This window comes from Rhinopithecus bieti, unplaced genomic scaffold, assembly GCF_001698545.2.
Source record: "Rhinopithecus bieti isolate Rb0 unplaced genomic scaffold, ASM169854v2 scaffold_13262, whole genome shotgun sequence".
NCBI lineage: Eukaryota > Metazoa > Chordata > Mammalia > Primates > Cercopithecidae > Rhinopithecus > Rhinopithecus bieti.
In genome coordinates this window covers 3,300,618-3,315,967 of record NW_016808004.1, presented here as the reverse complement: position 1 = coordinate 3,315,967, position 15,350 = coordinate 3,300,618, and the positions used below count along the sequence as shown (strand labels likewise).

The window sequence follows — 15,350 nt, the reverse complement described above, 5'->3', positions numbered from 1 at the left end:
AAAGTGCTGGGATTACAGGCGTGAGCCACCGCGCCCGGTCTCACCTCCTTTATTTCTGCAAAAGAAATTAAAATAATCCACGCCATTAATCGTGCATGTATTTCGAGTAGGACAAAAATGAATTGGGAGAACATTTCTGGCAACTATAACTGAGATGGTGATCAGTTTTCTGTCGTCCTTGGAAATTTCTCATCTCTCATCTCTTTTTTTTCTTTCCATATGTCTTGAGCACACCAAGCTTAATTTTATATCGGCCTTCATTTTCGCTGTTCCCTGTGCCTGGGGTCCGTTTGGACTTTTTCCTATCCTTGAAATCCAAATCTAAAGGATGATCTTTCCTACCCATCCCATGCAACTTAGCTCCCAGTGACAATCACACCACCTTCTTTTTTTTTCGTAGTGTTAGCTGTGAAATTTCTTGTTTATCTATTTACGTACTAGTTTATTAGTTTATAGTTCGTCTACCCCAATGCAAAATAATGACAGTAGACACTTTGCTGGTTTTTATGACTGGTTTGCAATAAATATTGAATATTAGGCACCTGCTGCCTACTAATGTCTCTATACTCACAAGCGTCTCATAAATTGACTGCATGAAGGAATGCATTTGTGGGTGAGTAGATGGGTGGGTGAATAAATGAACAAAGATAGCGAGCGGACAACACTGACTCCCATTCATTGCGCGGCTGTGACGCTCTGGAGTCCAGGTGGCCAAACGCGGCTGCACCACGTGGCCGGCCCAGCACCACGTGGTCGGCTCGGCTACCGGCTGGAGTCAGCCACTGTTCCACCGTGCACCGCTTCATTCCCGCTCTAGAGGGCAAACTAGCCCCGACTTCCGGCCTCCATTAAGTCGTAGAGGTCAGTTGCCCTAACGACCAGCTGGTTCCCGCCTCTACGTTGCGTCACTTCCTTCCACGCCCACCTCGATCATTAACGCGCCTGTGCAGAAGGGAAGCAACCCGGGGCGCCCTTCTTCTGCGCAGGCGTCGCGCCCGGGGGCCGGGGCCGGGCGGCTCCGCGGTGCGCAAGCGCAACCGTCGGTGGGTCGGGGATCGGTCGCCTGAGAGGTGAGTGAGGGGCACTGTACTGAGCCTGGCGGGTGTGGGGTCTGCGACTCGGGGCTCACGGGGCCCCAGAGCCCGTAAGAGGTTGGGGATCTTGAGGCCAGGGTCAGCGCGACGCGCGGGGTCCTGTGAGTAGGCGGAGCGGAGGGGAAACTGAGGCCGGGCGGCATCGGGCAGGCCCTTCGAGCCCTGATCTCCCTTCCCCGGGCCCCAGGTCCTGGAAATGCTGGTCCGCGGGCTGGTGGCGAGGACGGCGGGAGGGGAAGGCTCCTCGCATGTAGTGAGCGCTCGCTGGGTGTTCGCTGCAGTTCCGCTCTTATTAACTGCCTGGAAACGTCGTCCCTGTGACTCGGGGACCCCCGTTTGTGGGGACTGAAGTCGGGGCTCTGGTCCCAGCGCCGCCAGTCCCTACCTGGGTGACCTTGCCCAGCATCTTGGCTTCTCGGAGCCTCAGTTTTCCCCTCTGTAAAACGGGCGTTGTCAGAAGTCCCCGCCTGGGAGAATGAGAGCCGCAGGGTCCAGCGGAATCTGAGAACTCGAAAGAATTAGCAGCCGTTCGTCTTATTTCATGTTTAGAGTCTTCTGCTGCATATCGTGCTAGAGGTGGGGAAATCTGGGATTCAGAACCAGCCCACCACCACCACCCACCCGCTGTGTAAACCTGGATGAGTCGCCTTCTCTCTCTGAGCAAACCTTCTTTCGTAAACGAGTTGTAAAAGCAGATGTCTCGGAGAGTCATTATGAGGATAAACCCACATTCAATTATTTGATCAGGTGGCCTGGAACTTGATAAGAGAGAGCTGGCTTGAGAACGGCTGTTTTTGTTATTAGGTGCCAGAAAATTGCAGTGCAGTGTGCCTCTCAGAGGTTGGCTCATTGTCCCATTTACTTTTGTTTCTGTCTCTGATTATTCGTTCTCTCTGCCTTTTCCCTCCCTTGACCAGTGGTTCTCAACCAGGAACAATTCTGTGCCCCAGAGATTCTTGGTGACATTTGTGCTTTTCATGATTCGGGGGATCCCCTGGTTTGGAGTCAGCGGAGGCCAGGGTTGCTGACTCCAACAGTGCCCTGCAGTGCCCAGGACGGCCCCACCCCAGAAAATGATCCAGCTTTGAATGTCAATAACGCTTTAAAAACCCTACCATACGGGTGGATCACCTGAGGTCAGGAGTTCGAGACCAGCCTGACCCAACGTGGTGAAACCCCGTCTCTCCTGAAAATACAAAAATTAGCCGGGCATGGTGGCGTGCACCTGTAATCCCAGCTACTCAGGAGGCTGAGGCAGAAGAATCCCTTGAACCCAGGAGGCAGAGGTTGCAGAGACCCAAGATCATGCCACTGCGCTCCAGCCTGGGTGACAGAGCGAGACCCTGTCAAAAAAAAAAAAAAAAAAAAAAAAACCTACCCTAGATCAGTGAGTCTTCACCAGCATGGGCAGCTGGGAGTGTGTGGGCCGGGGAAATGGTATACAAAGTTTTGTGTGTGCACCCAATTTTGTGTGGCGAGAAGTGGGTATTTTGGAGTTTAGCTTCTCAAGTGAGACTGCCTGGGTTCAGAACGCCTCATTTTCATCCTCATAGCTAGGTGGTCTTGGGTGGTCCCCATCTTTCCAAGCCTCAGTTTTTCTTCTGTGGAATGGGGATTATAAAAGTAACCACCTCAGGTGTGTGAGGATTCCACCAGGCAAAGTATCAGCTAACTGACCAGAAGGCCAAATCCACCTCTGGCCTGTTTTTGGGAATGAAGGTTTGTGGGAACACAGCCACACTCCTTGGTTTACACGTTACCTGTGGTTGATTTCGAGCTAAGAGGGCACAGTTGAACAGTTGCCGTAGGGAACTTAACGCCTGCCGAGCTGAAGACAATCTGGCCCTTTTCAGGAAAACCTTTGCTGACCCCTAAAATAAGCTATCGCATGTACAGCACTTAGCTGGGTGCCTGGAAAGCTGTAAGCGCGCCAAGGATTTGAGCTGAGGTTTATAATTAAATCTTCCTAGAAGGGTGAATGATTCCAAATGGGGGTGAGCTCTGCCCCAGATTGGAGGATCCTTGAGAGCTGTAGTCTTACTCAATTCTATGGTTTTTTTTTTGCCAAGACCCAACAGTGGCCCTGGTAGGAAGTGCTCAGTACAGGCTGAAGGCATAAAAGGGGTGGTTTGAGATAGAGTCTTGCTCTGTCGCCCAGGCTGGAGTGTAGTGGTGCAATCTCCGCTCACTGCAGCCTCAACCTCCTGGGCTCAGGCCCTCCTACTTCAGCCTCCTGAGTAGCTGGGACTACACGTATGCACTACCACACCCGGCTAATTTTTGTATTTTGTTGTTTTAGAGATAGGATTTCACCCTGTTGCCCAGGCTGGTCTCAAACTCCTGGGTTCAAGCGATCCTCCACCTGGGCCTCCAGTTCTGTGATTACAGGCGTGCCTCACTGCACCTGACCCGTCTTCTCTTTTACTGAGGTGGAAACAGAGACCCAGAGAGAAATGGCTTCCCCAAGGAACTTGACCACGTGTCTGTGAATATTTCAACCATCGAAGGCTTTCCTGAGTCCATAGGGTTTAGACGCTGCCAGATGCTGGCGTTCAAAGGGAAGATGAGTCTGTCAAGAGGTAGAAAGCCTCGTAAGAGATGCTGGGCCAGAGATGGAGTTTGCAGGAATACTAGATTCTCTCCTAGAGTTGGGCAGGAGAGGTGAGCACTTGAGTTTGAGTGGCACATACAGGGTTTGGTGTAGGCCCCACAGGCGACCCCCAGCTGGTGAGGGGGCCTCCTATGCACACTCCTGGGGTTCCAGGGAGCAGTTGAGGGCTTTTATGTGTACAGTGACCTCCTGGTGGCATTTTAGAAGAAAGTGGACTTCGATGTGGGGAGTGGGCAGGGGACTGAGCTAGAACTCGGGTGTCCTGAGGGGTAGTGAGGAGCAGGACACCTGGTTTTCCTGCCCTGCCGTTGGTGAGAAGCAGTGTGGATTTGGGATGGAGGTGGACAGAGTGTTCACAGAAGGCGGTGGGCAAGAGCGGGCGCTTCCTACTGGGGTGTAAGGAGGTAAGACGACCTCAGTTTACGAGGATGTTCTATTTTTTTCCATTGAACGATCCATTCTGGGCAGGGAAATAAGGAAGAGAGGTGGTTGTGAGTTTTTTGTTTGGTTTTAGAGACAAGGTCTCACTTTGTCACCCGGGCTGGAGTGCAGAGCCCAGTCACAGCTCACTGCAGCCTCCAGCTCCTGGGCTCAAAACGATCCTCTCGCCTCAGCCTCTCAAGCAGCTGGGACTACTGATGTGTGCCGCCACGTCAGGCTAATTTTTTTTATTTTTTTGGTGGAGTCTCTTTTGTAGGGTCTCACTATACCCTGTATAATAGCCCAAACTGGTCTCGAACACCTGGACTCGAGCAATTCTCTCGCCTCAGCCTCCCAAGTGCTGGGATTACAGGCGTGAGCCCCCGCCCCTGACCGAGGGGTCTGTGTTTTGATTTTGTTTTCATTTTAATGATGAAATGAAAAGGTGGGACGTGGAGTCCTCGGCTCAGAGCCGAAAGGGACACTGAAGCACTGAAGCCCCCAACACTGGAGCTGGCGCCACCCCCACGGGCCAGCACTCCCCCCACCCTCACTTGTGCGGCCTCTGCCTTGAGACCAGGCCTCGGCCGTGGCTCCTGAGCACCCATAAAGCCCTCGCTGTTGGGAGACACAGCAGGCCTTCTCTGAGAATGCTGTCCCACAGCCAAACCCTCCAAGCTGTGGTTGTTCCAGAGACAGCGAGTGCCAAATGGCAGTTGAGGAAAATGCCGTCCTCATGCTTGCTGGGCCTCCCTCCAAAGAGCAGAAAGTTTTCTTACGAGAAAGCCTGGCTGCTGAAGCAGGTTTGAGAACCGTTTGATGATGTCCCCCACCTTGGGGATGGCAGAGAAGCCACAGGTCCTAGCACCACCGGCCCGTGTCACGTGCAGGGCGGGGCCCGTGCTTACCTTAGGTGAGCTGTCCTCCACCATGGACCCGCGGTTCTGAAACCCAGAATACCCTGCACACAGAAGGTTTCAGAAAGTTCACAGCAAAGTCATCTGGCCAGAAAAAGCTGACCTGTGCTGACTTCCAGCCTTTCTTCTTCCCACTTAGTGGCCGCCGTGATTTACAGCTGGGGGCAGTTTGGCCGTGTCTGGGGACGTGTGTGGTCGTCTCACCTGGAGAGTGTTTCAGGCATGCGGTGGGGGGAACCAGGGGTGCCGCTCAGCCCCCTGCCGTGCGCAGGACAGAATCATCCACCCAAGATGCCCACGGTGCCACGGGAGAGACACCTGCGTTTATTATTTGGGAAAAAAAATGGAGCCTGCTCCCTGCTCACACTAGACACCAGAAGAAACTTCCGACGGGGCAGAGGGTGGGAATCGGGGTCCCCAGGTCCTCGGGTTCGCCGCCTCGCTCCCTGTCCATTTAGCGTGTAGATTTATCTTTTGTTGTGTTTTGTTTTGTTAGAGACAGGGTCTCACTTTGTTGCCCAAGTTGCTCTCGAACTCCTGGGCTCAAGCAACCCTCCACAGTTTGTGCATTTCAATGGGTGCAGCCTCCTGGGACCTTGGTAGAGCAAATGATCATGGGACACAGAGTCTCCTGGCAATCAGTGGCATCCCCTAGCCCAGGGAGTCTGAGCTGGGGCACTTCTGCTCAGCTGTGCCCCAGGCTAACAGGGAGGGGGCAGGGTGGAGACCACGAGGATAAGAGGTTCTCTGGGGCGTGGAGGGTGTTCCAGGAGGGAAAACAGCACGTGCAAAGGCCCTGGGGTACAGAGGCAGTGGCGGGACCGGGAGAGAGGAGTGTGACTCACTGAGGATCACTCTTTCCACCCTCTGAACCCTCAGTGGATCCCTAGCCACCCGCCACCCCGTCCAGTCCTCACACCTCAGTCTAAGAGAGAAGGAAACAAGTACACCAGAGATGAGATTTCTTGGTTTATTCTGTGTTAGTTGCCTGCGAAGGAGCACACTTCCCCCTCCACACACCCACCCCCAGCGTGGATCGTGCTAGGCCCTGCATGCCTGGAATGCTAAGCCGCGTTCCAGCTGTCACTGGTATGATCTGGCGTGTGCCACCTGTCTGGGCCTGTCACCCCTTCTGTAAGAGGGGACTGTGACCCCCGCCTTCTAGGTTTATGGGGGTACTCAGCTAGGTCTGGCTTCTTTTTTTTTTTTTTTTTGAGATGATGTCTCGCTCTGTCTCCCAGGCTGGAGTGCAGTGGTGCGATCTCAGCTCACTCCGATCTCCACCCCCCAGGTTCAAATGACTCTCCTGCCCCAGCCTCCCGAGTAACTGGGATTACAGGCACCCGCCAACACGCCCAGCTAATTTTTGTATTTTTAGTAGAAGCCAGTCTGGTCACGAACTCCTGACCGTCTCAGCCTCCCAAAGTGCTGGGATTATAGGCCTGAGCCACCGCGCCTGGCTCAAGTCTTGTTTCTGCTGCTTGCTGTTGCCTCTTTCAAATCTGAAGTCACCAAGTGAGGTGTGTTTGCGTGGGGATCCTGACCTGAGGCCGCCTGTTACAGAATCATTTCCAGTGAAACCTCTGAAAAGGTGTTGGCACCATTCTTAGCTAAAGACAACTGGCTGGGTGGGACCCTCGTCTCAAAGACCCCAGACTTTCAAAAGAAACTGTTATTTTTTTTTCAGCAGGGTCTCGCTGTCTTTCCCAGGCTGGAGTGCAGGGGTGCTCACTGCAGCACGGACCTCCTGGGCTCAAGCGATCCTCCTGCCTCAGCCCCTCAAGCAGCTAGGGCTAGAGATGTGTGCCACCACACCCAGCTAATTTTTTAATGTTTTGCAGAGCTGGGTTCTCCCTGTGTTGCCCAGGCTGCTCTTGAATTCCTGTGCTCAAGTGATCCTCCCACTTTGGCCTCCCAAAGTGCTGCTGGGATCACAGGTGTGAGCCGCTGTGCCTGGTCTTTCTGTTTTTTTTTTTTCTGAGATTGAGTTTCGCTCTTATTGCCCAGGCTGGAGTGCAATGGCGAGATTTCGGCTCGCTGCAACCTCCACCTCCGAGGTTCAAGTGATTCTCCTGCCTCACCCTCCCAAGTAGCTGGGATTACAGGCATGTGCCACTACGACTGGCTATTTTTTGGAGACTGGGTTTCACCACGTTGGCCAGGCTGGTCTCGAACTCCTGACCTCAGGTGATCCACTCGCCTTGGCCTCCCAAAGTGCTGGGATTACAAGTGTGAGCCACCGTGCCCAACCAGTCTTTCTTTTTTTTTTGAGACGGAATTTTGCTCTGTCACCCAGGCTGGAGTGCAGTGGCTCTATCTCAGCTCACTGCAGCCTCCACCTCCCGGGTTCAAACAATTCTCCCGCCTCAGCCTCCTGAGTAGCTGGGATTACAGGTGTGTGCCACCATGATTGGCTAATTTTGTTTGTATTTTTAGTAGAGACGGGGTTTCACCACGTTGGTCTCGAACTCCTGACCTCAGGTGATCCACCTGCCTCAGCCTCCAAAAGTGCTGGAATTACAGGCGTGAGCCACTGTGCCTGGCCAAGAATTACCATCTTAATCAGTTATAAATGCACAGTTCAGTGGCTTTAAGCACATCCACACGGCTATGCAGCCATCGCCACCATCACCTCTAGAAGTTTCTCATCTCCCCAGGCTGAAACTGTCCCCGTGAAACATTCACTCCCCATGCCCTCCCCAGCCCCTGGCACCCCCAATTCTACTTTTGGTCTCTGTGAGTCCAGTGACTCTGGGACCGCCTAGGAGGGGAGTCGCACGGGATTTGTTGCTCTCTGGCTTATTTCACTGAGCGTGACATCCTCAGGGTCCGCCCTCGTAGCCTGGTCCGGATTTCCTTTTTGTGGCTGCAGAGTATTCCGTCGTGTGGATAGACCACATCGTGTTGATCCACTCACCTGTCCATGGACACTTGGGCTGTTTGCTTTTGGCTGTTGTAATGCTGCTGTCAAAACATGCGGTTAAAAAAAACAAAAAAAATTCCGTAAACCAAAAATCTTAACCTTTTGGGTGGCATGTGTCTGTTTTCCTTGGGTTCGGGGGTCAGGAGACCTGACTGGTTTGCTCTCTGAGCCCTGTCGGCCAGGGCGGATGACGTCAGCTCTTGTGGTTTCACTTACTGGTGGTGGTTGACCTCCGTGGGCCTTGATGTGTTGCACATGAGACCTTTGGATTCCAGGACTGGCTGCCCGCCAGGCTCTAGACCGTCCTGATCTCAGACCTCAGAGTTTTGGGCTCTCCCCTGTGTCCTGAGATGGGGGTGGAAAACTCATTACCGTCCCCCAGGAGCTTTCTGGAAGACCGCAACTCCCCAACACAAAACATAGCTCTTGCAGATTTCTCCTCCTTTAAAACATTGAGCTGCGACTACCACACCACGAAATTCAGTGGCTTTTGGTGCCTTCGCGGGGTTGCGCAGCCATCACCACTCTCTGGTTCCAGACCTGTCTCATCGCCCCAAAAGGAAGCAAGGAAGCTCCGTCCCCACCAGCTGTCACTTGCCTTCCCCTCCCCAAGCCCCGGCACCCACACATCTCCTTCCTGTCTCTGGATGGGCCTGTCCTGGACATTTTATTGAAATGGAGTCAGGGAGTCACACCCTGTGTGTGCTTTGTATCTGGCTTCTTTTGCTCTCTGGTTTTTTTTTTTTAAACGATTGCTGATGGATGTTGCTTTCCCTGAAAGGGAAACAGAACTGGGCGCACCTGGGACTGCGCGTGTGCAGAGGCATGGACGTCCACATCACCGGTGTCGTTCGAATCTGACGCCAGCCACTGTTTAAAGCCCGGTGGGCCAGTGCTTTGCTTGTCTCTGGCGCGTGGTGGGTTATGCGGTCAGGCGGCCCACACCTCGTCTTCTAGGGGTAGTGGCTGTTTAACTCATGTAGAGGTATTTTAGGGGAACCAAGACACTGAACACCTCTGATCTTGAGTGTGGGGGCAGGTCAGGTGCCTGCCGGGCATGGATCCTGCTGTGCCTGTGGCTCCAGTGGCCTCGAGTGAACACCTCCATCCCCAGTCCTGCCGCATAGGTCACCGCGCCGAGGTCATGAGAGGGTGCACCCACAGGCTCTTCACATCCTCCTCTTCTAGTCCAGTGTCTCTCCCACTGGGAACTGTGGACATTGGGCTATAGTGTCAGTTTGCTGGGGCCGCCGTGACAGAGTGCCATAGACCAGGCAGCTGAAACAGAGTTCATCGTCTCTCGGTCCTGGAGGCCAGAAGTCCATGATCAGGGTGCCGACGGGGCTCGTTCCTTGTGAGGATGTGAGGGCGATCTGGTGTCCCTGCCGTGTGGCCGTGTCACCCCATCTCTGCCCTTGGAGTCTCTGCCGTGTATCGCCCTCTGCCCTCTGTGTCCCTGGCGTGTGGCCGCGTCACCCCATCTCTGCCTTCACATCCACACGGTGTTCCCCCTGTGTGTGTGTCTGCATCCAAATGTCCCCTTTTTATAAGGACATTAGTTATTGCCCTAGGGACCTGCCGTACTCTGATATGACATCATCTTACCGAATTCTATCCGCCAAGATCTTACTTACAGGTGAGGTCACATTCCGAGGTTCTGGCAGTTAGGACTTAAGTGTATGGATCTGGGGGACACGGTTCAGCGCATGACAGTATTCAGCCCCTGGAGCCACTTGTCAGCGCAGCTGTGCGCAGAGGGTCCCTGGGGCCTGGCTGGGGAGTGGGACTTGGCGGCAAACCCCGGCTGTGCTGTTCTCGTGCTGTGCTGGCTCAGAAGGAGGAGCTGCGGCCTCCTGGGTGCTGGGTCAGAGTTTCCTTGTAGGCGTTTGTGGCTTTAGTCACTTTTCGGAGAGCAGAGAAGAATAAGAAATTATCCAGAGGCAGCCGTCACCGTGCAGGATTCCGTCAGGCCCAGCGCTTCCTTGTCCATCCCGAGGCTGGTGGCCTCTCGGCCAGGCTCTGTCTGACCCAACCTGAATCCCAGTGTCTGATCTCAAACCTGTGCTTCTCCTCATGGCGGTTCCCCTGCTCCGGAGGCCTCAGGCCTGCCTCTCCCTTGCCTCATGTGTCTTGGCACACAGAGCACAGCTAAAAATATGGTCCACTACGCACAGGCTGGGCCAGGCCCCAGGAGGAAGGCCGGTGGCACACAGCCCCGCCACCCTGTGTGTTGGCCGGCGAGGGACACAGACAGGGAAGACCCAGCCGCTTGGAGACACCAGAGGCCCTTACAGGGACTGGATTCCAGGGAAGGCGGCCGCCCAGCCCAGCCTGGAAGGAGCAGGTGGAGGAGGGAGGCCCGGCTAAGGGAACCTCATCGCCAGAACAGAGGATGGGGGTCCCTTCCCGCAGCGGGAGTGCAGAGGATGGGGGTCCCATCCCACGCCCAGGGCCTCCCCGAGGGCTGCCCCTCCACACACCAGCACCAGAGCAGCCCCTCTCCATGCCTGTCTCCGGCCTCAGAGCAGGTTCTCCAAATGCTCCCAGTGAAGCTCCCAGTGAAACTGTGCAGCCGGGCAGCATTTCTGGAATAGCCTCAGCCTGTGTTGATCTGGACACAGCGGGTGCACGGGCACCTGTCCACGTGCCTGCCTGTGTCGGGGTGTTCACTCAGCATTGTGCATGCCTGGTCTCGTACCCCTCCCCACATGCACCCCTGATCCCCACATGCGCCCATGATGAGGAGGTGCTGTCGCCATCCATGGGGGACAGAGGAGGAAACTGAGGCTCAGCAGAGTTAAGTCGCTTCCCGTAGGTCACACCACCAAAAACAGCCAACCGAGGTCTGTGCCGCGAGACTCACCCCGAGGAATCGTGATTTTTTTTTTTTTTTTAGATGGAGTCTCACTATGTTGCCAGGCTGCAGTGCAGTGGCACGATCTCGGCTCCCTGCAACCTCCAACTCCCTGATTCAAGTGATTCTCCTGCCTCAGCCTCCCAAGTAGCTGGGATTACAGGCATGTGCCACCATGCCCAGCTAATTTTTGTATTTTTAGTAGAGGTGGGGTTTTACCGTGTAAGCCAGGATGGTCTCGATCTCCTGACCTCGTGATCCACCCGCCTCGGCCTCCCAAAGTGCTGGGATCACAGGCGTGAGCCACTGCACCCAGCAGAAGCATGTTATTAACAACAGACACCACAGGGCGCCAAGCGCTGGGCTGACAGCTTCCAGGTTATTTTTTGCCCTGACCCCTGACAGCAGCCACAGTGGGGCTCCCCATTTTACAGACATGGAGGTGGAAGCTCAGGCTGAACAACCCGTCTGAGCTCACAGGCTTTGCAGGCCACGGTCCGGGACCCAAACCGCCTGGCCTCTCCCTCACAACCCAGCTGGCTTATAACAACCAAGATTGATTTCCCTCGCAGCTCTGGAGGCCAGAAGTCTGAGATGAAGGTGCGGGCCGGGCCACGTTCCCTCTGAAGGTCCCGAGGGAGGCTCCGTCCTGCCTCTTCCAGCTGCTGGGGCCCGGCGAGCCCTGCCTTTCTTCACGTAACCACATCGCCTCAGCCTCTGCTCTATCTGCATGTGGCTGTCTCCGTGCGGCCGTGTTTAGTCCCTGCATTAGGGCCACCACAGCGACCTCATCTCCACTTGCTTCCATCTACAAAGACACAAACAAGGTCCCGTGCTCGGTCCCAGGAGGACGTGACTAGGGGAACACTGTTCAGCCCAGAACTTGGCTGCTCCGGCGGCGGCTGCTGCTTCTCCGCGCAACTTGTTCCATCCAAACGTTTAGAGTCACCGTGGCCGGCCTGCGGGGTAAATGGAGGCACGGTGAGGCCGAGCCTGCCCGAGGTGGTGGCACAAGGCAGCCGGCCAGCCTGCCCTGGGGGAAGCTCACGCAGCTCGTGGCGGGACTTCCTGCTCAGCGCCGTGAAGGTCACTGCAGCCGAGGCCCCTCCAAGTTGGCCCAGGCACCCAGGAAACCTGCGTGAAAGGTCTTGTACTAAAAAAAGACATGTCCGTAGACTACAGCTCCAGATTCCAGAACAGCCTCCCCCGATGTCACCATCTGGCGCCCTTTAGAGCTTTGGCAGGAAACTGCAGGGACCACAGACATGAGCAGAAGCAGCTGTCAAGTCCTGGGAGTGAGGAACAAGACAGGGTGTCCGAGGGGGGACCAGGCGGGTGTCCGAGGGGGGACCAGGCGGGTGTCCGAGGACCAGGCGGGTGGTCAGGGGGTGACCAGGCGGGTGTTCCAGGGGGCCAGGCGGGTGTCAGGGGGGGACCAGGCGGGTGTCGGGGGGACCAGGCGGTGTCCGAGGGGGACCAGGCGGGTTGTTCGGGGGGGACCGAGCGGGTGGTCGGGGGGACCGGCGGGTGCGGGGGGGGACCAGGCGGGTGTCGAGGGGGGACCAGGCGGGTGTCGGGGGGGGACCAGGCGGTGTCCCAACGAGGGGGGACCAGGCGGGTTGTCGGGGGGCGGACAGGCGGTGGTCCGAGGGGGGACCAGGCGGGTGTCCCGGGGGGGGACCGGCGGGTGTCCGAGGGGACCAGGCGGGCGTGTCGGGGGGACCAGGCGGGTTGTCCGAGGGGGACAGGCGGGTGTCCGAGGGGGGGACCATGGCGGGTGTCGGGGGGACCAGGCGGGTGTCCGAGGGGGGGACCAGGTGGGTGTCCGAGGGGGTACCAGGCGGGTGTTGGGGGGGGACCAGGCAGGTGTCCGAGGGGAAATGAGATGGGTCTCCTGGGGAACCAGACGGGGGTCTGAGGTGGAACGAGGTGGCAGGCCTCCGAGGAGGAATGAGACGGGTCCCCAAGAAGTCCCTGGGGGGAGTCCTGCAAGTCCTGTGAAACAGTGATGCCAGGGCAGGCCCACCTGGCCCCGTTGGGTGGCTAAGAAATGCTTGTGACATGCCACAAAAGAGGTAAATTGAGGAAAGGGGCAGTGGCTCTGGCTCAGGACAAGGTTTCTCCCTCTCAGCACTGTGGACATTGGGCCTGGATCGTTCTCTGGAGTGGAGCTGTCCTGAGCACTGCAGGGTGCTGAGCAGCATCCCTGGCCCCCACCCACCTCACGCCAGAAGCCGCGGCGGAGGGGACCTCCGTGGGGCCTCAGAACCAGCCTCGGAGCACTCAGGAGGCCCTGGGAGCAGGCGGGTTCTCTAGGGCCGCCCCTGCTGGCCTCACACTTTCTGGCTGTGCGCATGGCTGGATTGGTGGGGTCCGGGCCTCAGGTCATCATCTGTGAAATGGGCGTATGAAGGCCTTCTACCTTGGCCGCCCTGGAGCTGAGATCAGCCAGCACCCTTAAAGTGAGGCCCAGCGAGTTAGGGGCAGGCCTGGGGCACCTGGAGTGGGGAGCGTGAGGGGTCCTGATGGAGCTTTTTCCTGCACCCCCAGGTATTACCTCTTCTGGGCTCAAGATGGACAGCAAGAGGCGCCTGGCCTACGCCATCATCCAGTTCCTGCACGATCAGCTCCGGCACGGGGGCCTCTCGCCCGACGCTCAGGAGAGCTTGGAAGGTAGGTGGGTGCCCGCCACCTCCCCCTCTCCCTCCCTGGGCAGTGGCCGGCACAGTTGCCTAGTGTAGACACCTGGTGTGTAGACGGCTGGTCCCCCACCTGGCTTCTTGGGGGAGGAAGCTGAGCCCAGAGAGGGCTGGGGCCTGCCCAGGGCCACACAGCCCCCACCCACGGGAGCCAGGGCCGAGCTGAGCCCTCCCGCCTGCCACTGCATAGTGCCACCGCCGCTTGCTGCCTTCAGGCTGAGCTGTCTTCCGGTGGCTTTTTTCCATCTCCCCGTCTTCCACCAAGGTGTGGTTCCAGAATGTTCTCAGCACCCAGTGTGTCGCCATCGGTCACGGGAAAACAGCTCTCCTAGTGCTGGCCCCACACCAGAGTTGCAGACCCGTTGGCGTCCTGCATGGCCTGTCCAGGCCCCAGGCGCCGCGGTCTCCTGTCTGGTCTTGCTCACACTTCTGCGACACCTGGATCCGAGGCTCAGGGGGACAGGAGGGCTCGGGGAGGCACCCTCGTGTGGCCGGCAGGTTCTGCTCTAGGTCCTCCTTCCCCACCTGTGCCTTGCTCACCTGTGTCCCCAGGCCTGCCAGGCCTTTGGAGCATGGACGCCCACTGACAGCTGTAGGGATGTGCCTGGGATCCTGGACACAGTGCTGGGCAGGAAGTGGCTGACCCCTACTTCTGACCTGGGTTAGGACCCTGGGTCCACACGAGGAGGAGGCCAGGGCTAGTGTTGTCTGGCTTGGTGGGAGGGCCCCCTGGGTGCTGAGCCTGTGAGAGACGGGCCCTGTGGCTGTTTCCGGTTCTGCTATCAATGGTCCTGCCCTGGTACAAACCCAGTCACACAGGACTTTACTGGTGGCTGGCTTCAAGCGCCTGACTCAGGCCAGACGCCCTTGGAGGTGCGACAGCATCCAGGGCACCTCCCCACCCGACGTGGCCCTGCTGGTGGGGCTGAGCCCCCACCACGCCGCAGCTGGGCAGCCCCAGCATTGGGACCCCACAGAGGCCTGAGGTCACCACCTGGGCCCCACTCTGCCCACGGCCTCCCCTGCTCTCAGGCGCACAGGGTGTCTCTGTCCGGCTTTTCTTTTTGGGAAGGAGGAGGGTCCGCTGTCCCAGCCCAGAGCACAGGCGGCGGCCCCTGTGTTCCAGGGTCCTTGGGAACGAACACACTTGGGGAGTCGTGGGCACCACCCCCACCCTCTAGACCCAAAAACGTAAGCTCGGGGCTGCGTGCAACAAGTGGGACCACCTCTGTCCCCACTTCCAGTCGCCATCCAGTGCCTGGAGACTGCATTTGGGGTGACGGTGGAAGACAGCGATCTCGCGCTTCCTCAGACTCTGCCAGAGATATTTGAAGCGGCTGCCACGGGCAAGGTGAGCCTCGAGGGTTCCCCAGCCACCGCCCCCAAAATAAGAACAGCAGCAGCAGGCAGCGCTGGCGACCCCGGGAGCCCAGCTTGCATCGTCCCCCAGGCACTCTGCCCCATCCTCTCCTGGGCAGGGGACGTGGCTGCAGGAGCACTCGGCCCTCCTCCCCCATTGGCGGGTCCTGAGACACATAGTGCTGCGGTCACTTGCCCAGAGCCACATGATGGGGGGCCAGGAGCCCCCTGCAGAGCCCCCGAGTCCCTCGGGGCTTGGCGGCCCTCTCTGGGGTCCTGAGGGAAGCTGAGGCTGGAGGGTGCTGGCTTGGGAGGAGAGGACAGCGAACCACCTTTGCTTTCGGGTCCAGGAGGTGCCGCAGGACCTGAGGAGCCCTGCACGAACCCCACCTTCTGAGGAGGACTCAGCAGAGGCAGAGCGCCTCAAAACCGAAGGTAAGAGAGGACCCTCCACCCCCCACAGACGCCTTGCC

At 57.4% G+C, this 15,350-nt stretch overlaps 1 protein-coding gene across 4 annotated transcripts in view; it reads left to right on the top strand.

Moving 5' to 3' along the window:
• Positions 1-936: 936 nt before the first annotated feature.
• Positions 937-15,350, top strand: part of SGTA (small glutamine rich tetratricopeptide repeat co-chaperone alpha) — a 29,383-nt gene continuing 14,969 nt past the window's right edge. The window contains exons 1-5 of one of the 4 annotated variants that reach the window (XM_017885061.1): positions 12,002-12,114; positions 12,951-13,281; positions 13,370-13,492; positions 14,763-14,869; positions 15,228-15,312. In XM_017885061.1, the coding sequence (XP_017740550.1) occupies positions 13,393-13,492; positions 14,763-14,869; positions 15,228-15,312 (292 nt within the window). In that variant the 5' untranslated portion in view covers positions 12,002-12,114; positions 12,951-13,281; positions 13,370-13,392. Of the gene's footprint in view, positions 1,071-11,365; positions 11,965-12,001; positions 12,115-12,738; positions 13,282-13,369; positions 13,493-14,762; positions 14,870-15,227; positions 15,313-15,350 lie in introns of those variants that run through there. The other 3 variants (XM_017885060.1, XM_017885063.1, XM_017885062.1) reach the window with 3 other exon arrangements.